The sequence below is a fragment of the Phyllobates terribilis genome, unplaced genomic scaffold (genome assembly GCF_046119375.1).
Source record: "Phyllobates terribilis strain yellow unplaced genomic scaffold, ASM4611937v1 Scaffold_10__3_contigs__length_209671492, whole genome shotgun sequence".
In the NCBI taxonomy this organism is placed as follows: domain Eukaryota; kingdom Metazoa; phylum Chordata; class Amphibia; order Anura; family Dendrobatidae; genus Phyllobates; species Phyllobates terribilis.
This window is the reverse complement of record NW_027362770.1, coordinates 130,915,317-130,936,778: the sequence shown is the minus strand read 5'-3', so window position 1 is coordinate 130,936,778 and position 21,462 is coordinate 130,915,317. Positions and strand designations below refer to the sequence as shown.

Genomic DNA, 21,462 nt, shown 5'->3' with positions numbered 1-21,462 from the left:
AGTTGTTGAAGAGATGTGTCTGCTGCTAGAACTCTGTGTGGCATTGACGTGGTCTCTAATCTGAGCTGCTGTTAACCTGCGATTTCTGAGGCTGGTGACTCAGATAAACTTATCCTCAGAAGCAGAGGTGACTCTTGGTCTTCCTTTCCTGGGGCGGTCCTCATGTGACCCAGTTTCTTTGTAGCTCTTGATGGTTTTTGCAACTGCATTTGGGGACACTTTCAAAGTTTTCCCAATTTTTTGGACTGACTGACCTTCATTTCTTATAGTAATGATGGCCACTCGTTTTTCTTTGCTTAGCTGCTTTTTTCTTGCCATAATACAAACTCTAACAGTCTATTCAGTAGGACTATCAGCTGTGTATCCACCTGACTTCTGCACAACACAACCGATGGTCCCAACCCCATTTATAAGGCAAGAAATCCCACTTATTAAACCTGACAGGGTACACCTGTGAAGTGAAAACCATTTCCGGTGACTACCTCTTGAAGCTCATCAAGAGAATGCCAAGAGTGTCCAAAGCAGTCATTAAAGCAAAAGGTGGCTACTTTGAAGAACCTAGAATATAAGACACATTTTCTGTTGTTTCACACTTTTTGTTAAGTATATAATTCCACATGTGTTAATTCATAGTTTTGATGCCTTCAGTGTGAATGTACAATTTTCATAGTCATGAAAATACAGAAAAATCTTTAAATGAGAAGGTGTGTCCAAACATTTGGTCTGTACTGTGTATATATCTATATATATAGATATATATATATATATACACAGTATATATATATATATATATATATATAGTATATATGTATATAATTAGTTTTTTTTGGAGGAGGGCAATTAGAACTTTTGCTATGAAGCCCTGTGATTTCTATGTACGCCACTTTCAGATGCCCTATTAGAGCACATTAAAGACATGGAGAGACACACTTTATGAGCTGGATTGCAGCTCCTCTTATGGCTCACATAGTGTACTCCATCTTAAAGGAAACCTATCATTTCCCCAAACACTATTAACCTGCAAATAGGGGGTTGATTTTCATGCTAATAGTGTTCAAAAGCTTCCTGGCCACTGCACTGAAATCCTAGTTTATTAACTTTTTTCTTCCCGGCAGCCTCCGCCTTTCATTGACCAGTCATCATACAGACAGCGTTGGCTGTAACCACACCCCGGCACATTGACTGACAGCCCTCTTTGCACTGATATGCTACAGAGATGGCTTTCAGTTAGTGACTGAAACCACTCCTCTATGACTGAAAGCTGCCAGGAGGTAAAAAGTTAATTTCCTCCTGGCAGTGGGGCTTTCAGTAAAATGGCTGAGCAGCTTTAGAATGCTATTAACTTGCGTATTAACCCCATGTCTGCATGTTAATAGCGTTTTAGTGACATGGCAAGTTCCCATTAACGGATTTGACCCCGCAAACTGTTGATATGTGCTTGTAGCTGTTCCTAAATGTAGTGAATCCCCACCTTTAGATTGCTATTCTGCTATTTTGTTACCAAGAAATCACTGATATAATCAATATGCAAATTAGTCTGAAGTGCTTTGGGCGCCCTTTACAGCTCTATTCCCCACCCAGTTCTTGCTTTTCCTGTTTGACTGCTAGTCTTTTGCAAATCTTGCACATGCTCAGATGTTTTTTCTGCGCTCATCCATGCAGTGCAGAAAAGCCATCTGAGCATGTGCAAGAATTGGATTCCTGCTGTTTGACATAACAGCATGGAGGCTGTCAGTCGTGCAAGATAAGCCATCTCCGGGCAGAGAAAAAAGCTGAGGAGACTGAAAGGGGTTTGTCACTCCCAAAGCACTTCGGCCTAATTTGCATATTGATTCCATTGGTGATACATTGATATTGGGAGAAACAGAAAAGCAAGATATTGTTAGGGATGAAATGGGCTTCATAAGAGCTACAAGTACATGTGCACAGGTTTGAGGATCAAATCCTACTGATAGATTCCCTTTAAGGGCCCTATCAAAACTGTCTACAGGAAAAACTTTCCTTGTTGCCCATAGCAACCAATCAGAGCTCAGCTGTCATTTTTTAAACAGCTCTGGTAAAATTAAAGCTGAGCTGTGATTGGTTGCCATGAGCAGCAAAGACAACTAATAAAGGAGCCCATCTTTGAGGACAGTGTCCCTTTAATCATGAACTAAGTCGGATAAAATCACTTCCTTACAAGTGTCAGGCGTAGACTAAAACATCTGAACCAAAAAAGAGAACCTGCTGTAAATCTGTCACCTCATTAACAGTGCCTGGGGTTGATGTATTCAGCTCCGCATTTCTGGCACCTCATTAACAACGTGTTACTTAAGAGCGGGGTTATTGGCATAATGTGTTTATGAATGCAGATTACTAGGGCTGAAGATCGGTTCTGGCCTCCATGTTATTAATATTCAATTAGAAGGGCACCAGCCTAAAAGGTTACTCCAGTTTACATGTATGTGACGTTCTGAAAGGGGTTTTCTAGCTTTAGATAAATAAAGCTTAAGCACTATATATGACAACATTTCTTCTAATATATTTTGCTATATTTCTTTACCCTTTTTAAGATATATGTTTGCCTTTCTAGCAGAGCTCTGAATGCTGAGCTGTGTATAACCCCGCCCACACCACTGATTGGCCGCTATCTTTGTACACTGTACATTGACATCTGCTAATCAGTGGTGGGGGCGGGGTTGGACCAGTAAGCACGAGGCAGCTAGTCCCGTAGTGATAATCTCCTGCTGATAAATCACTGATTGTTTTGGAACAGCACAGCAAGTGACAGATCCCTGAAATCAGGGTCTCAGCCCCTACATCATGGTGTTCTTGTGACGCTCGCAAGCCCTGCCCTGGGAAGATGGGGTACTCGGAGCCGGGTCAGATGTTGAGGACGGGGATGCAGTCGTGGCCTCGACCCGTTCCGTGCCCAGGGCCGTCACATTGAAAATGATGTTAGGGCTTTCCGGGTTGAGTGGTAATTGTCGACTACGCCACCTGTGGTGTCTGGTGATGCGCCACCAGCGCCGCTACAGTCCGCTGAGGCCCGATGTCATGGCGGCTAAAGTTATCGCTGCTCCTCACAGGCGGAGCGCGGCCTCAGGGCAGGCAAGGCAGGATGAAGGGGGGTAGTAGTGCGGGAGTAGGGACGTGGCGTCGCACGGCATGGCGCGTAATGAACAGTCCGGAGGCCATAGGGATGAATTTCAAAGGCTTTACTCACAGTTCTCATAAGCAGCGCAAGGCTTCTCCCTGCTCCTCGCGGAGTCCTGCGGCCACCAGGGACAGGGGGTCCGACTACCTCCGAGGAAGTCCAGTGTGAGGTAGCATCCCTACACCAGAGTGTTCCTGCACTACAGACTTTACCCCTTCCCGTCTGTGCGTGTGTAGATAGGCCGGGTCTCCCTCTGAGCTCCTCTCAGGTGTATGGCTCGGGTGGCAATTCCTCTCCATCCCAAGCCCGGCGGGATCCTCAGGGCCAAACCGGGCTTTCCCATCCTGGACATAGAGTACGAGGTCGGGTGTCGGGGGCCGGTACCCCTCTTGCAGCCGGAATCCCTCTGAATAGATCAGGTAGGCGAGGACAGGTGGCGTACTCCGCTCCATCTGCATCCTCCCTGGGACCCATTTGCTAGGAAGCCACATTCTAAAGCTTCCGGGCCTTCTTGATCCTGGTCCTTGGCCGGGTTGAGACATTCCTCGTCTGCAACCTACCTCTCGTCCCATAGATCGGGGTACGAGGGCTGTGTCCCATACCGGTGCAGGCCCACACAGGATCTGCGCTCCCGGAGGGAAGTCACATTACACACAGTATTTTGACAGCTTGACAGCCCAAGAACCGCCAAAGACCCAAGATCAAAGATGGAATTCTATTAAATATGAAATTAGAAGTGTCACTAACTAACTGTTCCTCCACCCACACCCACTAACTGGTTCCTACTACTTTGTGTTCCCCAGTATCCCTGTAACCAGGGGAGCAGCACCTAGTGCATACTAGCTCCCTCTGGTGGAATGTGGTGTTGGATGCAAAAGGCTGGAACACTACCATCACACGGGACTTACCTCAGAGGAGGAACACCACACTCCATTAAAGAAGTGCAGCATTCCTGTGGCGGCCGAACCCTCAGGGGCGCCACATTCCCCCCTGGTAAAACACAGCACGTCCGCGGGCTGCAAAGGTATAGCACCCAGGAAAATTCTTTTTATATAAGCAAATAGAACTATCATCCCTTTATGGGAGGCACATTTCTTGTAACGTTGCATAACAGTTATGAAAGTACAAAAGTGCAAAAGTATAAAATTATAAAAAGCACAGAGATATAAAAGTGCAAAATTATAAATTAAGATAAGAGACTTTTTGATCAAGACAGCGGACTGCTTAAAGGTGACAACGGTCAGTTCAGTAGCAAGAGGGACCTGCCCTAAACCCTCTATGTGGGCTCTGGGGTGGCTGCAGGGCATGAAGATCCGGAGTTGGACCCCCACACAAGCCACTCCAGACAGGTTTTGCTTCTGAGGTCTGAGGTAGAAAGTAGTCACGGTTTTGTATAAAACCAATAAGGAGCACCTAAATAGATGCATAATTATTTACAATGCAGTCCGCTGCCTGCCATAGTCCGCAGGGACCAAAGTCTCTATAAGAAAAGGAAAACACACAAATAGCAGCAATTTACTAAACTTCAAACAACTACAACAGCAGCCGGGGGGCTGCTTTATACTTGGGGCTCACGTGTAGGGAAGGGCTCATTCCTCCCGACAGAGGCTAGCCGGTCACCTGAGGCTGAGGCGGGGTAGCGTCGCTCCCAGACACTATGCGAACGTCCAGGGCGTACCACCCACGCTCCCCCTGGTAGCGAGTGAAAGTCACTGTGTCGCCCGGGAAGAGGTTCCGGCCGGGGTGTCCCTTTTTAAGGTGCGGCTCGACGTCCCGCCGGCTGACGAACACATCGTCCTGGAACATGGGACACCGGATAAACCCCCACCCCGCCTCATGGTGAAAACACACAACCTGGCCTTCATACCAGGGACTAGGACGGGTGGCCTCCTCCAGTCGCGCCCGAGTCTTTGTAGCCTTGGTCCTCACCTCGAGGCGCTCGCAGCGTTGCTCCCGCCGACGTTGCTCCCGTGCCAGTTGGAAGACCTGGTCGCTGCACCATTGGCTCCTCCTGCACGCTTCAGATCTGGTCTCCCGCGGGAAGCCCATTAGGTCGCTCCCCTGGTTTTCCCAGGCCCACTCCTCGGCCTCGGGCCAGGTTACCGCTGGTGCAGGTAGCGGGGTTAGGACGGGTTGCTGCAAGTCCTCGGAAGATGCGGACCAGTCCGGGTTGGAGCCAGTAGCCTCCTCCGCAGCTCCAGGCACCTCCGTTACTGAGCTCTCGTGACAGCGTAAGTCCCCACCAATAGCTGCCGGTTGCAGCTCAGGAGCTAGTGCTTGCTCCCAGGTGACTGCGTAGGGGACTATGTACTCCGCCATGAGGTCCAGGATCGTCTCTGATGGCTCCGCAGCCGGGGCAGGGGTTGCACTCTCACCTGCCGCTAGGTCACCCTCGACTTCGACCTCCGGGTCGACTGGTCCTGGAACCTCCTCTCCTCGACGGCGGTCTCGGATCCGCTGCAGCATCTCCGCTTTCCACGCAGCCGTCGCCGCCTCCAGGGCCTCCTTCTGCCTCCTTGCAAGTCCCGGAGCTTCCGAGTGGAGAAACTCAATATCTCCCGGTGTTAATACGCTGCCACTTCGCTCTCTGCCGGGTGAAAGGCCTGGACCGGGTTCAGTGGTCGCGTGGTCTCGCTCCCCAGAGGCATCCATGACTGCCTCCGTTGACTACCAAGCTCCGACTGACATGGCCGCACCTTGTTGCTTTCCTTCTTCTTCCTCCTCTTTCGGGGCGGTTCCTGGGCGGCATGCTGACAGGCCCGCCTTCGTTCAGCCCATCCTGTTTGACGGGCATTACCCCGCGGACAGTCTCTGATGGAAGGGGCAGTCCACATTTTTGGCGCCAAGCGGGAGCCCAGCCCATGATGGGAGGCGTTCAAAGTCAGTCTTTTTACAGCGTTATGGCGTCTGTTCTTCTTGGGCGGGCGCCATTTTAAGTGTAAAACAACAGTTCAAGGTGTAAGGCACACAGTACCCGATAGCAATGGGCACTCTTCTCCGTTGCTGCAGGCACGATATCCTGCCGACTACGCCAGTGATGTGACGCTCGCAAGCCCTGCCCTGGGAAGATTGGGTACTTGGAGCCGGGTCAGATGTTGAGGACAGGGATGCAGTCGTGGCCTCAACCCGTTCCGTGCCCAGGGCCGTCACATTGAAAATGATGTTAGGGCTTTCCGGGTTGAGTGGTAATTGTTGACTACGCCACCTGTGGTGTCTGGTGATGCGCCACTTGCGCTGCTACAGTCCGCTGAGGCCTGATGTCACGGCGGCTAAAGTTCTCGCTGCTCCCCACAGGCGGAGCGCGGCCTCAGGGCAGGCAAGGCAGGATGAAGGGGGGTAGTAGTGCGGGAGTAGGGACGCGGCGTCGCACGGTATGGCACGTAATGAACAGTCCGGAGGCCATAGGGATGAATTTCCAAGGCTTTACTCACAGTTCTCATAAGCAGCGCAAGGCTTCTCCCTGCTCCTCGCGGAGTCCTGCGGCCACCAGGGACGGGGGTCCGACTACCTCCGAGGAAGTCCAGTGTGAGGTAGCATCCCTACACCAGAGTGTTCCTGCACTACAGACTTTACCCCTTCCCGTCTGTGCGTGTGTAGATAGGCCGAGTCTCCCTCTGAGCTTCTCTCAGGTGTATGGCTCGGGTGGCAATTCCTCTCCATCCCAAGCCCGGCGGGATCCTCAGGGCCTAACCGGGCTTTCCCGTCCTGGACATAGAGTACGAGGTCGGGTGTCGGGGGCCGGTACCCCTCTTGCAGCCGAAATCCCTCTGAATAGATCAGGTAGAAGAGAACAGGTGGCGTACTCCGCTCCGTCTGCATCCTCCCCGGGACCCATTTGCTAGGGAGCCACACTCTAAAGCTCCCGGGCCTTCTTGATCCTGGTCCTTGGCCGGGTTGAGACATTCCTCGTCTGCAACCTACCTCTCGTCCCATAGATCGGGGTACGAGGGCTGTGTCCCATACCGGTGCAGGCCCACACAGGATCTGCGCTCCCGGAGGGAAGTCACATTACACACAGTAGTTTGACAGCTTGACAGCCCAAGAACCGCCAAAGACCCAAGATCAAAGATGGCATTCTATTAAATATGAAATTAGAAGTGTCACTAACTAACTGTTCCTCCACCCACACCCACTAACTGGTTCCTACTACTTTGTGTTCCCCAGTATCCCTGTAACCAGGGGAGCAGCACCTAGTGCATACAAGCTCCCTCTGGTGGAATGTGGTGTTGGATGCAAAAGGCTGGAACACTACCATCACACCGGACTTACCTCAGAGGAGGAACACCACACTCCATTAAAGAAGTGCAGCATTCCTGTGGCGGCCGAACCCTCAGGGGCGCCACATTCTCAAATTACAGTACATTGCCAAAACCTCGTCTATTCTGAGAAGAGGTGTAGTTGTAAGAAGTGGAGGCGGCAATCGTAGTCCTGCTATGGGGCTACAGAAAGTTAGTACATTTATAAAAAAAAGTGCTATTTAGCTAGCCAGTTTGGCACATTTTTATTTGTATACTTTACATTAAAGTTTGTGCCATATGGGTGTTGTACATTCCTGGGAATGTTTGGGCTAGCGCTGTTTAACCAGATGAGGGCTCACTCCTCAGTTGATGATACCCCAGTGAGCAATCTTGATAGCAGAGTGTCATAGAAGATCAGAGTGAAAGAACCTAGAGAGAGAACAGAAGTGTTCAGTGTTCAGTTGCTGTCTTCAAAGAGTGGACTTAGACAGCTGAAAACATCCAGTCAATGTGCTGTGGTCAGTAAGAACCTAGACAGCTAGAGATGACAGAGTGGACAACATGGCTGTGATCACAGGGTGTGACTGAGCTGGAGCTGTCTGGAGAGTCTGCAGGCTGAAATAAATTTAAAGGGTAGGGATGAGCAGACCTGTGGAAGTTCGGGTTCTGGTACCCAACCCGAACGTTAGTAAAAAGTTTGGTTTGGGTACTAGAACTGTACCCAAACTTGAACCAGAACCTGATCCCATTTGAATCTGGAAAAAAATACTTCTTCTCCTTCCCTTTCCCCATCTTCCCCATCTTCCTCCTCCTCTTCCTCTTCTTCTTCCTCCTCCTCCTCTTCCTCTTTTTCCTCTTCATCCTCCTCTTCTTCCTCTTCCTCCTCCTCTTTTTCCTCTTCCTCCTCCTCTTCTTCCTCTTCCTCCTCCTCTTCTTCCTCCTCCTCCTCTTCTTCCTCATCCTCCTCCTCTTTTTCCTCCTCTTCTTCTTCCTCCTCCTCTTCTTCCATCATTGCAATGGACTTCTGGGAGAAGTCCTTGTTCGGCGGTTAACACCAGACGCTAACTGTGTGGTACGAACCCCAAACTTTTTAGTTTGTGTTCGCTCATCTCTACTAAAGGGCTGTAGTGATATTCAGATAGTCAAAAGAGTGTGGGGATGTAGCTGAACTCATAGAGACCATAGTGAATTGTGCAGCGGAACAGTCCCTGGTGCACTCTCATGGTTTTTATTTAAGTTTCTTTGTTATATTTGCTCGAATATATATTGCTAAGAACTTTACTTATTTTTCTCTTTTCCTCTCATTGATGCCAGTTTCCCTCCCCTGAGTGGGACACCGTAACCCCAGAAGCTAAAGATCTCATTAATAAGATGTTGACAATAAACCCTTCGAAAAGGATCACCGCTGCCGAAGCTCTGAAGCACCCATGGATATCAGTAAGTGTCCTCCTCATTAGCTTTCTCCAAGTCTTCAGCATTTTCTTCAGTCTGACTTTATTCATTATTGTTTTTAGCACCGGTCCACTGTGGCTTCCTGCATGCACAGACAGGAGACGGTGGATTGCCTGAAGAAGTTCAATGCCAGGAGGAAGTTGAAGGTATGTTCAAAATGGACATCCTATAGCAGTAAAATATCTCCTGGGTTAATCCACAGGTAAAAAATGCATCAAAAACTCATGTAATGTGCCCATGATTATATCAATGAAGTTTTGTTAGAGCCAAATACCAGAAAGTATCGAAAATGTAGAAACTTACTGTATATAAAACATGACACACCAAAAAGAGACAAAAACCGCAGTGTCAAAAATATGATAAAAATACATGTTAAAAAACGCACACAAAAATGAAAAAAAAAAGCAAGTAACCTAATTTACACAATAGGTTCAGAAATGCTGCAGAAAATCTACATTTAAAAAACCCACCCTGGCCATTTAGCTTTGGAGTTGAAGAAGGAGAACTTAAAGGGGTATTTCCATCTACAAGATCCTATCCCAATGTGTAGTATTACAATAATAATATTAGCAAATACCTCAATTTAGAAATTAAATACAGTTTTTAAGATTCTCTATGTCTCTTACCCATGTGCAGGGCATTGCATATCCATGGTTACGACCACTAACAGCTAAGTAACTAACTAACTGTCACTATATTAGTTGTCATAACCATGTAGACTAAAGCTACAGCAATGCCCTGCACATAGGGTAACTGACATAACGAATCATAAGAACTATACTACATTTCTAATTAGAGGTATTTGCTAATATTATTATTATTACACCTACTACATATTGGGATAGGCTCTTGGAGGTGGGAATACCCCTTTAAGTTCTCCATCTTCTCCGCACCTGTGCTCCTATTCTCTCATGTGCCAGCATCAGATCTCAGTAAAGTGACACTCGGCTCAAATTCTGATCAGAGTTTGAGCCAAGGGTCATTACCATAATTGATCTAATTCTCTCAGAAGAGAGAATCATCGCTTTTGTGAGCGATCCCTTCTATATATATAATTGTCTTATCCCGTCTGTCTGTCTGTCTTTCTGTCTGTCTGTCTGTCCAGGAAATCCCGTGTCGCTCATTGATCACCGATTTGGGCGCCAAATTTAAATATCAGCCGCGACCAATCACCGATCTTGGCTCCACATTTAAACACCGCTGTACTGCGGACGCTATTTAAATGTGGCGCCAAAATCGGTGAATGGTCGCGTCGGCGCCCAATCAGCGATTTTAGCGCCAAATTTAAACCCCGCTCTGCTGATTGGTCGCGGTCGCCGGCCGCGACCAATCAGCAGTATTGTCGCCAAATTTAAACACTTCTTTGCTGATTGGTCGCGGTCGCGACTAATCAGCGATTTTGGTGCCAAATTTAAACACGCTCTCCAGTCTTCACTAACACGGTTCGCTGATTGGTCGCGGCCGCCGCCCGCGACCAATCAGCGATTTTGGTGCAAAATTTAAACACCGCTCTGCTGATTGGTCGCGGCCGCGACCAATCAGCGAGATTGGCGCCAAATTTAAACACCGCTCTGCTGATTGGTCGCGGCCGCCATCCGCGACCAATCAGCGAGATTGGCGCCAAATTTAAACAACGCTTTGCTGATTGGTCGAGGCCGGCGACCGCGACCAATCAGCAGAGCGATGCAGAGCGGGATTTAAATTTGGCCCCAAAATCGCTGATTAGTCGCGGCTGACGGCCGCGACCAATCAGCAGAGCGTTGTTTAAATTTTGCGCCAAAATCGCTGATTGGTTGCGGCCGGCGGCCTCAACCAATCAGCAGAGCATTGTTTAAATTTGGCGCCAATCTCGCTGATTGGTCGCCGCTGGCGGCCGCGACCAATCAGCAATTTTGGCGCCAAATTTAAACCCCGCTCTGCATCGCTCTGCTGATTGGTCGCGGTCGCCGGCCGTGACCAATCAGCAGTATTGGCGCCAAACTTAAACACCGCTCTGCTGATTGGTCGCGACTAATCAGCGATTTTGGTGCCAAATTTAAACACGCTCTCCAGTCCGCCAAATTTAAACACCGCTTTGATGATTGGTCGCGGTTGCCGAACGCGAGCAATCAGCGATTTTGGCGCCAAATTTAAACACCGCTCTGCTGCTTGCACACGCTCGGCCGCATACATATTCTAGAATACCCGATGCGTTAGTATTCTTATAAGGTCTCTGTGCTGTGGTATGTCCGCTTCTGAGATCTAGTGGAGGCTCCATGTTCATTATTATGATTCATTCATTCGAGACATTGGAGGAGGACCTAGCTCATGTACCACCACCAATGTCATCTAGTTCAACCTCAAGCCAACCCTAAAAATATATATCTGAAGTGAGGTGCTCAGTAATAGACAAAAAGGCACTGCCGTTCCTCGCCATCCTGTGACATTTACACTAATCCCGTGCCTCTGTTCCCCTTGATCTCTTCTTTTTATGGCGTTTCTAAATATGAAGCAGTGACCTCTCAATCACAACATTACACATCAGTAGATTTGGCAAAGCAATAAAGATCCTTGTATGTGGACTCTATTTACATTGGAGTATAGCCAGCAATGTCTGACAAAAGTATGGCTTTAGTCATCGTAGCCTGGAAATAGTGTATAAGGAGGCTCGTCTAGATGTGGGCAATCTAGAACTTCTATTCTAGAAGAACCTCATAAGGGACGTGCACCGTTACCATTGTCCTTGGAAGATTTTGGAGCCCCCCCAAAAAAAATCTGTTATAAATTAAATTGCATTTATTTTTAATTACTTTCTATAACCTGGTCTCTGTCCTCCATCTCATTCTGCGAGAACATCATTAAAGAGTGCACAAATTACACAGCTTAATTAAATTAATCTTACTCCATACAACAGTTTCAGGCATTGTAGGCCGTCAGCCAGAAATTATCAGAAAATTCAGTGGGGTTTTCTAAGTTAGTTTTTTTCTCTTCACATATAAAGCTTTTAAGTCAAAAAGATGGATAGATAGATATAGAAGATATGTGATAGATAGATAGATATGAAATAGATAGATAGATATGAGATATATAGATAGATAGATAGATAGATAGATAGATAGATAGATAGATAGATAGATAGATAGATAGATAGATAATATGTAACACAGGTGCTGGAATGCAACGCACAGAGACACAAGGCAGGAACAGTCAGTTGATATAACAACTTTATATGTATAACAATTACTCTGAAAGGGGGTTAGTAACAGGGGTAAATAACAGTAACTTGAAATAACAATAAGAAATATTTTCAGTGAATAACAGTAAAATTCTTTGCAAAAATGTGATGCACCCAGTCTTGGGAGTCACCACGGGAGTTCTCTTTCTCTTTATATGGCCCTAGCGGGGGTCATGTCACGGGTGTGTCAGAGGTGACAGTCGCCCTGCAGTTGGTTGCAGGAGATCTCTACTTTTGGCATTACAGACATCTTCTTAAAGGCTGGCTGTCTCTAGGACCCAGCGGCTACCTCCCTCTGGCTAATTAGCTCCATGGCCTGGGTGTATAAATACCTGGTGTATCTGAGAGGGAGGTGCCGGCGATATTCATTACTGCTTGTGAGGCTTTAGCAAGAGCAGTACTTCGTCCTCTCTAGGGCTTGAGGCCGTGTGTGCATTTGTTTGGAGTCGTCTAAAGCTAAGCAATTCCCCCCTGTTTGTCTACCCTTGTTGTCTATAGAGTTTAGTGAAGATCGACTAGTGCTCATCTGCTTCCTTCCCTAGCCTAAGCCATATGCCAGGGAAAGTCCGCGTTTGGTGAAGAGCCAATATAGGGACGGTAGTTAAGACAGAGTGACACTAGACCAGACTAGGAGGTCTCCACTCCCCCCTTTCCCTAGTGTGTGGGCTCCCTTTCCCTTTTCCCTCTGTGTTGCAAGTCTTGTCCACTACTTGCGTGACAGGTCACCGTTTTTTCTCGCTAGGCCGCAAGTCTCTTCCAGATATAGTCAATCAGGTCCCGTTGAGCCTCCGAAACACCAACCGTCCCCCTCCCAACCTGAAGTTCTAATCCCAACTGTCCCCTGTACCGTAGATGAAAGTTGGAAGTGACGGCCCTGTTCACTTGCCTGATTCCTCTGCTGTTGCTGGCGCATCTCTCCTGTCGCAGTCTTCTTTCAGCTCTTCTCAGACAGTAGTCTCTCACGCTTGGGATAACGGGATCCAGACCTTGGATCTTGACAGGCTATGTCGTGTTCCGGGAACTTACTCCGCAAAGAGTGCAGGTCCTGATTCTCATCAACATGCGCAGAACCCGGTCACTTCTGTGAGGAGCCCGGAGCTTATCAGGCAGTGTTTGGCTCTTGTGTGACGTAGACTTCCAGCTGAGGCCTATCGAGCTGGGCTCTGCGGTACATCTGGAGCAAGTCTGCTCCACTCTGCAGCCTCGTGCCAAATCTCCTTGTGGACTTTTATATCCAGGAAATCATTCCTGGAGATCACCTGATCTGGTCCGGCATCTGAATATGCTCCCTCTTCAACTCTTCTAGCACAACTTGGTTCCACTTGATTTCGCCTGGCCAGCAGATGGCAATCTCTCCTCATCTCTGGCACATCCTGGAAGAGTTCTCCCGATGGTTCATTTCCTTCTACTATAAATAGACATATAATAGATAGATTATTTATTGAGCAATATCGTGAGAATTGGCATAACTAAAGTTCAAGCCCCGATGAGAAATTTGGACTTGGACCCCCACCTGCATCTTGGTCAGATGTATGTGCTCTTGCAGCATTCTAGATCCTATAAACACATACATATGCGCCCCCCCTTTACCGTCCTGGGCCCTTTATTTAATAGTATACCCCATCCTGGGCCCTTTAGTTAATAATGTCCTTAATACTCGTCCCTTTCTTGTAATAATGTCCCCCTTCCTGAGCCCCTTTCAGTAATAATTTCCCATCTTGAGCCCCTTCCTGGTATAATGTCCCACATCTTGGCCCCTTTCTTGTATAATGTCCCCCATCTTGGGCCCATTCCTAGTATAATGTCTCCCATCCTTGGCTCCTTCCTGGTATAATGTCACTAATCCTGTGCCCCTTCCTGGTTTAATGTCAACCATACTTGGCCCCTTCCTGGTTTAATGTCAACCATACTTGGCTTCTTCCTGGTATAATGTCCCCAATCCTTGGCTCCTTCCTGGTATAATGTCACCCATCCTGGGCCCCTTCCTGGTATAATGTCCCCATCCTTGACTCCTTCCTGGTATAATGTCCCCCATCCTTGGCTCCTTCCTAGTATAATGTTCCCCATCCCTGGCTCCTTCCTGGTATAATGTCCCCCATCCTTGGCTCCTTCCTGGTGTAATGTCCCAACTGAAAAAAAAACTCCATTAAAAATATGTAAGCTTTTTTAGGCATATATAAAAATGCACTAAATAACTGAATAAACCAGGTCAAAAAGATATATTAACTTTAAAGAGAAATATATCCAATGGAAGTCGTAGACAAGCAGAGAGAGAAAGATAAGAGGATAAACTGTCCCTAAATAAACCTAAGTTTTCCCGCCTTGCCGTGGAGGTTGGCACCCTTGATGTAATGATATGGCGCACCCACTCTGCCTAAAGGACCCTACTCAATCACCTCCCTGCTAATGAAAATCACCCAAAACAGTGTAAGATAGAAAAACAGCAGCAATAGATTTATACCTACTTATATAAGTGGCACAAAAGCTAATAAAATATATATATACCAAAAAATTAACTCTCTAGACTGTCTAAATGGGCAGTCTGTATCAATTTGTAAAGGTTATAGCAAAATATTAATATGTTAAAAGGACTATATTCAGAATATAAGATATATCACCCGCAGATAACATATACACACATACTGTATTAGATCTCCTATGTGAATGAGAACTAATATGTACCAAAGATGACTATAAACTGTTCAAATGGTAATAGGACTATAATGAAGTTATACAGCTATAGTGAATATATATGAATATATATATGACGCGCCCCCTGGGCCATGTTGTTAGGGATACCCGGAGCCGGATCAGATGGGGGTTGTAGTCTCCGAGTGGCTGTGACCCGGTCCGTGCCCAGGGTGTCAAACTCAGTGTGTGGCAGTCCTACAGATGTTATTAGAGTTCTTTGTGTCGACTACGCCACCCGTTGATTTGCGGTCAAAAGGCCGCCGCTGCAGCAGGGTCCGCTGAGGCTGTTGGTATGTGTGCAGCTTTGGTAGTATAACCCCCAACGGGAGGGGTATAGCCTCAGGGGGTCAGATGTAGAGGATGGTGGTTGTGAAGGTGCAGGATGAATCAGCAAGAAGACTCAGAGTCGGGCTGTGCAGTTCAGGGGTTTTTACTTACGGGTGTTCTTATGGTCACTCTGGCCTGAAGCGACCACCCGAGCCGTGCTGCGTCCACCAGGTCCTGGACTCGGCTAACCCCCAGGCAGTTCTGGAGCGTGGTCCTGAGCTCCTGTCTGACTTTCCCTCTCTTCTGGCCGTTCTCACCAGGGATCCACCTATGTCCGGCTCCCTCGGGTCTCTTGGTGGGTACACCTCCTCTGGGTTCCCTGACCCTATACTTGGTCTGCCTTCCTGGTGGATTTGGTGAGGGTCGTGGCAGATCCTGCCCACGACCTCCGGTCTCTGGCTAAGGTGTGCTTTTCTCTCTGCCAGCTTGGGATCCGGTACCCTAGGTGCCAACCCTTCACCCTATTGTTTGTATTCTGGGGTCTTGGGGTTCCTGCTTGTTTTCTCTGGGTCCTTCTGACTCCTCTCTCTCTCTTGGCCTTGGAGCTGGGCCCAGCCGGAACCACAACTCCGTGTCAGCCCTTCTGGCTGAGCTTCTCTGCTCTGCTCCTCTGACTCTACAAAAGACCCTGTCCTAAGATGGTGCCCACCTTATATACTCCCTCTATGTGTGAGCTCAGGTGACCAGCACCCAATGAGCTCCTAGCATTACCCAGACTGCTCCCCCTATCTGCCCCTACACTACTGGGATGTTCCACCCCCCCTCCCACTCCAGCCAGGAACAGACACTGTCGTACCTGCACATAAACTGGTGGGAGTACCGTCGGTCTGTTCCCCGGAAATGGGATGTGTGTAGTGCATGCAGCTATCTGAGCTCAGTTCCACACTCCATCCTGACCCGGGAGTGGAATATCACACCTCTGGGTTGAGGTGCAATACCCCTGTAGCAGCCGAATCCTCAAGGTGCTACATATATATATATACAGTACAGACCAAAAGTTTGGACACACCTTCTCATTTAAAGATTTTTCTGTATTTTCATGACTATGAAAATTGTACATTCACACTGAAGGCATCAAAACTATGAATTAACACATGTGGAATTATATACTTAACAAAAAAGTGTAAAACAACTGAAAATATGTCTTGTATTCTAGGTTCTTCAAAGTAGCCACCTTTTGCTTTGATGACTGCTTTGCACACTCTTGGCATTCTCTTGATAAGCTTCAAGAGGTAGTCACCGGAAATGGTCTTCCAACAATCTTGAAGGAGTTCCCAGAGATGCTTAGAACTTGTTGGCCCTTTTGCCTTCACTCTGCGGTCCAGCTCACCCCAAACCATCTCGATTGGGTTCAGGTCTGGTGACTGTGGAGGCCAGGTCATCTGGCGTAACACCCCATCACTCTTCTTCTTGGTCAAATAGCCCTTACACAGCCTGGAGGTGTGTTTGGGGTCATTGTCCTGTTGAAAAATAAATGATGGTCCAACTAAATGCAAACCAGATGGAATAGCATGCCGCTGCAAGATGCTGTGGTAGCCATGCTGGTTCAGTATGCCTTCAATTTTGAATAAATCCCCAACGGTGTCACCAGCAAAGCACCCCCACACCATCACACCTCCTCCTCCACACCTCCTCCTCCACGGTGGTTGGAACCAAAGAACTCAAATTTGGACTCATCAGACCAAAGCACAGATTTCCACTGGTCTAATGTCTACTCCTTGTGTTCTTTAACCCAAACAAGTCTCTCCTGCTTGTTGCCTGTCTTTAGCAGTGGTTTCCTAGCAACTATTTTACCTTGAAGGTCTGCTGCACAAAGTCTCCTCTTAACAGTTGTTGAAGAGATGTGTCTGCTGTTAGAACTCTGTGTGGCATTGACCTGGTCTCTAATCTGAGCAGCTGTTAACCTGCGATTTCTGAGGCTGGTGACTCGGATAAACTTATCCTCAGAAGCAGAGGTGACTCTTGGTCTTCCTTTCCTGGGGCGGTCCTCATGTGAGCCAGTTTCTTTGTAGCGCTTGATGGTTTTTGCAACTGTACTTGGGGACACTTTCAAAGTTTTCCCAATTTTTCAGACTGACTGACCTTCATTTCTTAAAGTAATGATGGCCACTTGTTTTTCTTTACTTAGCTGCTTTTTTCTTGCCATAATACAAATTCTAACAGTCTATTCAGTAGGACTATCAGCTGTGTATCCATCAGACTTCTTTACAACACAACTGATGGTCTCAACCCCATTTATAAGGCAAGAAATCCCACTTATTAAACCTGACAGGGCACACCTGTGAAGTGAAAACCATTTCCGGTGACTACCTCTTGAAGCTCATCAAGAGAATGCCAAGAGTGTGCAAAGCAGTCATCAAAGCAAAAGGTTGCTACTTTGAAGAACCTAGAATATAAAACATATTTTCAATTGTTTCACACTTTTTTGTTAAGTATATAATTCCACATGTGTTAATTCATAGTTTTGATGCCTTCAGTGTGAATGTACAATTTTCATAGTCATGAAAATACAGAAAAATCTTTAAATGAGAAGATGTGTCCAAACTTTTGGTCTGTACTGTATATACAGTGCATTGTGAAAGTATATGGCCCCCTCAAACTTTTCTAGCTTTTGCCACATTTCTGGCTTCAAACATAAAGATATAAAATTCTAATTTTTTGGGAAGAATCAACAACAAGTGGGACACAATCATGAAGTGGAATGAAATTTATTGGATATTTTAAACTTTTTTAACAAATTAAAAACTGAAAAGTGGGGCGTGCAATATTATTCGGCCCCCTCGAGTTAATACTTTGTAGCGCCACCTTTTGCTGCGATTACAGCTGCAAGGCGCTTGGGGTATGTCTCTATCAGTTTTTCACATCGAGAGGCTGAAATTCTTGCCCATTATTCCTTGCAAAACAGCTCGAGCTCATTGAGGTTGGATGGAGGGCGTTTGTGAACAGCAGTTTTCAGCTCTTTCCGCAGATTCTCGATTGGATTCAGATCTGGACTTTGACTTGGGCATTCTAACACCTGGATACATTTATTTTTGAACCATGCCATTGTAGATTTTGCTTTATGTTTAGGATCATTGTCTTGTTGGAAGATAAATCTCCGTCCCAGTCTCAGGTTTTTTGCAGACTCCAACAGGTTTTCTTCCAGAATGGTCCTGTATTTGCTGTATTTGGCTCCGTCCATCTTCCCATCAATTTTAACCATCTTCCCTGTCCGTGCTGAAGAAAAGCAGGCCCAAACCATGATGCTGCCACCACCATGTTTGACAGTGGGGATCCTCTGCCATTCTTCCTTGCAGATCCTCTGCAGTTCCATCAGGTTGGATGGTGAACGTTAGTGGACAGCCATTTTCAGGTCTCTCCAGAGATGCTCAATTGGGTTTAGGTCAGGGCTTTGCCTGGGCCAGTCAAGAATGGTCACAGAGTTGTTCTGAAGCCACTCCTTTGTTATTTTAGCTGTGTGCTTAGGGTCATTGTCTTGTTGGAAGGGGAACCTTCAGCCAAGTCTGAGGTCCAGAGCACTGTGAAAGAGGTTTTCATCCAGGATATCTCTGTTAGGTTCTGCTACCAGAGCTAAGGAAAGAGAGGAGATCTGTCCCTACGATAGAACTCAGCATGATCCCTACGATGTAACAGGGAACCTGATCCTGCGATCAGACCTGCTAAAGTCCTCAGCTAGTCTGTACGGAGACCTATAGATGTGGGGAAGGAATCCCTACAAGTACTAGGGACTGGGAGCAAAATGGACACCTCCTAACAGAAATAGTAGCAGACAGACCAACAAACAAAATATATAGAACACAGAGGTCCGGAGACCAAGCAAACTAACAGAGTTAGATACTGAGCACAGGCTAGCTAAAGAGTAGTAATACAATGAAGTCCAGCAAAGCCAGAAGGGCGGAGCAGGACTAAATAGGCCAACAAGGTCATGTGACCAGCAATAGAAAAAACCTAAGAGCAAGGTTCTAACAGTACCCCCCCTTCTAAGAGGATCCTCCGGATCCCCTAGGACCAGGCTTATCAGGAAATCTCCTGTGAAACGCTCTGATAAGTCTGGACGCGGAAACATCATCCGACCTCACCCATGAGTTATCCTCAGGTCCGAAACCTTTCCAGGCCACGAGATACTGCAAACTACCTCTATACCGTCTAGAATTAAGGATGCGAGAAATTTCATATTCCCCGTCCTCCACCACCGGAGGAACAGAGGCAGAGGTGTCACAATCCGACACAACAGCTTTTTTCAACAGAGAGACATGAAACACCGGATTAATTTTCCAGGAGGTAGGAACCTCCAACCTAACAGCAGATTGGTTGACAACCTGAAGCACCTTAAAGGGCCCTACAAACTTGGGACCCAATTTCTTAGAAGGAATCCTCAACCGCAGATTCCTAGAGGACAACCAAACCATGTCACCAACAGCGAACAATACCTCCTGTCGTTTCCTATCAAAGTAGTCTTTAGATTTTCTGTTAGCCTCCTGAAGATTACCACGCACATCCGTCCAAACTCTCTGCAAATTGCCGGAAAAATTCTCCTCCTCAGGCACGGCAGATACCAACTTGGAGAACGACCCAAACGACGGATGTCTCCCAGAACAACAAAAAAAAGGCGAACAACCAGCAGAAGAAGATGTATGATTGTTCAGAGCAAATTCAGCAAGTGGCAGAAACTCAGACCACCCCTCTTGATTGTCTGCCACAAAACAACGCAAGAACTGCTCAACATCCTGGTTTTTCCTTTCTGTCTGGCCATTAGATTCAGGATGATATCCGGATGAGAACGACAAATGAACTCCCAACCTGTCACAAAAGGCGCGCCAAAAACGAGCCACGAACTGAGGTCCCCTATCAGAAACAATGTCAGTAGGAACGCCATGAAGTCTGACAATTTCCTTGACAAAGGCCTTAGCGAGAGTCTTAGCGCAGGGCAGTTTGACGAAGGGAACTGACGCGCCCCCTGGGCCATGTTCAAGGGATACCCGGAGCCGGATCTGTATGGGGGTAGTAGTCCTTGTGGCGGTGACCCGGTCCGTGCCCAGGGTGTCAAACTAAGTGGCAGTCTATGGCAGTAGATGTTGTTAAGTGTCGACTACGCCACCCGTTGAGTGCGGCTTTGAAGCCGCCGCTGCAGAGCAGTCCGCTGAGGCCGGTGGTATATGTGCAGCAGTGATCGTATAACCCCCAACGGGAGGGGTATGGCCTCAGGGCAGCAGGTGTGGATGATGGGGGTTGTGATGATGCAGGAAGGAGAGGCAGAGTCAGGAGATGCAGTTTCAGGGTTTTTACTCACTGATGTTGCTTTTAGTCACTCTGGCCTTGAGTGACCACCCGAGCCGTGCTGCGTCCACCAGGTCCTGGACTCGGCTAACCCCCAGGCAGTCCGGAGCATGGTCCTGAGCTTCCCTGTCTCTCTCTCTTCCTCCTGGCCGTTCCCACCAGGGATCCACCTTTGGCCGGCTCCCTCGGGTCTCTTGGTGGTCAAACCTCCTCTGGGTTCCCTGACCCTATGCTTGGTGTGCCTTTCTGGTGGATTTGGTGAGGGTCGTGGCAAATCTTGACCACGACCTCCGGTTCCTGGCTGAGGATTAGTGGCCTCCACCAGTTCGGGTTCCGGTACCCGTGTCCGCCAACTCTTCACCCTTTTTGGTTTAAGACTAGGTTCTTAGGGTTCCTTCTGACTCTTTCTCTGGGTCCTTCTTCTCTTCCTCTCTCCTCTGCTTCACTGCAGGCTCAGCCCTGGAGCTGGGCCCAGCCGGAGCCACAGCTCCCTGTCAGCCCTCCTGGCTGAGCTCCTCTGCTCGGCTTCTCCTCAGGCTCTCTGACAGACTGACCGACCCTGATCTAAGATGGTGCCCACCTTATATACTCCCTCTATGTGTGAGCCCAGGTGACCAGCACCCAATGAGCTCCTAGCTTTACCCAGACTACTCCCCCTATCTGCCCCTACACTACTGGGATGTTCCACCCCCCTCCCACTCCAGCCAGGGACAGACGCTGTCGTACCTGCACATTTACTGGTGGGAGTACCGTAGTTCTGTCCCCCGGAAATGGGATGTATGTAGTGCATGCAGCCTACTAAGCTCAGTTCCACACTCCATCCTTACCCGGGAGTGGAATACCACACCTCTGGGTTGAGGTGCAATACCCCTGTAGCAGCCGAATCCTCAGGGTGCTACAGAACCAAGTGACACATCTTGCTAAAACGGTCCACGACCACCCAGATGACAGTAAAACCCTCAGAGGGGGGAAGGTCAGTTATAAAGTCCATAGCCAAATGTGTCCAAGGAGCACTGGGAACCTCCAGAGGGCAAAGTAACCCCGCAGCAGGAGTATGTGAGGACTTAGATCTAGCACATATAGTACATTGACGCACCCACTTATTGACTTCCTTCTGCCATCCAGGC

General features: G+C 47.8%; 1 protein-coding gene across 3 annotated transcripts in view; it reads left to right on the top strand.

Moving 5' to 3' along the window:
• CAMK2A (calcium/calmodulin dependent protein kinase II alpha) overlaps positions 1-21,462 on the top strand; it is a 319,535-nt gene that overhangs the window by 221,577 nt on the left and 76,496 nt on the right. For all 3 annotated transcript variants that reach the window (XM_073649789.1, XM_073649790.1, XM_073649791.1), the window contains exons 10-11: positions 8,689-8,811; positions 8,889-8,972. In XM_073649789.1, coding sequence (XP_073505890.1) covers positions 8,689-8,811; positions 8,889-8,972 — 207 coding nt within the window. The remainder of the gene's footprint in view (positions 1-8,688; positions 8,812-8,888; positions 8,973-21,462) is intronic.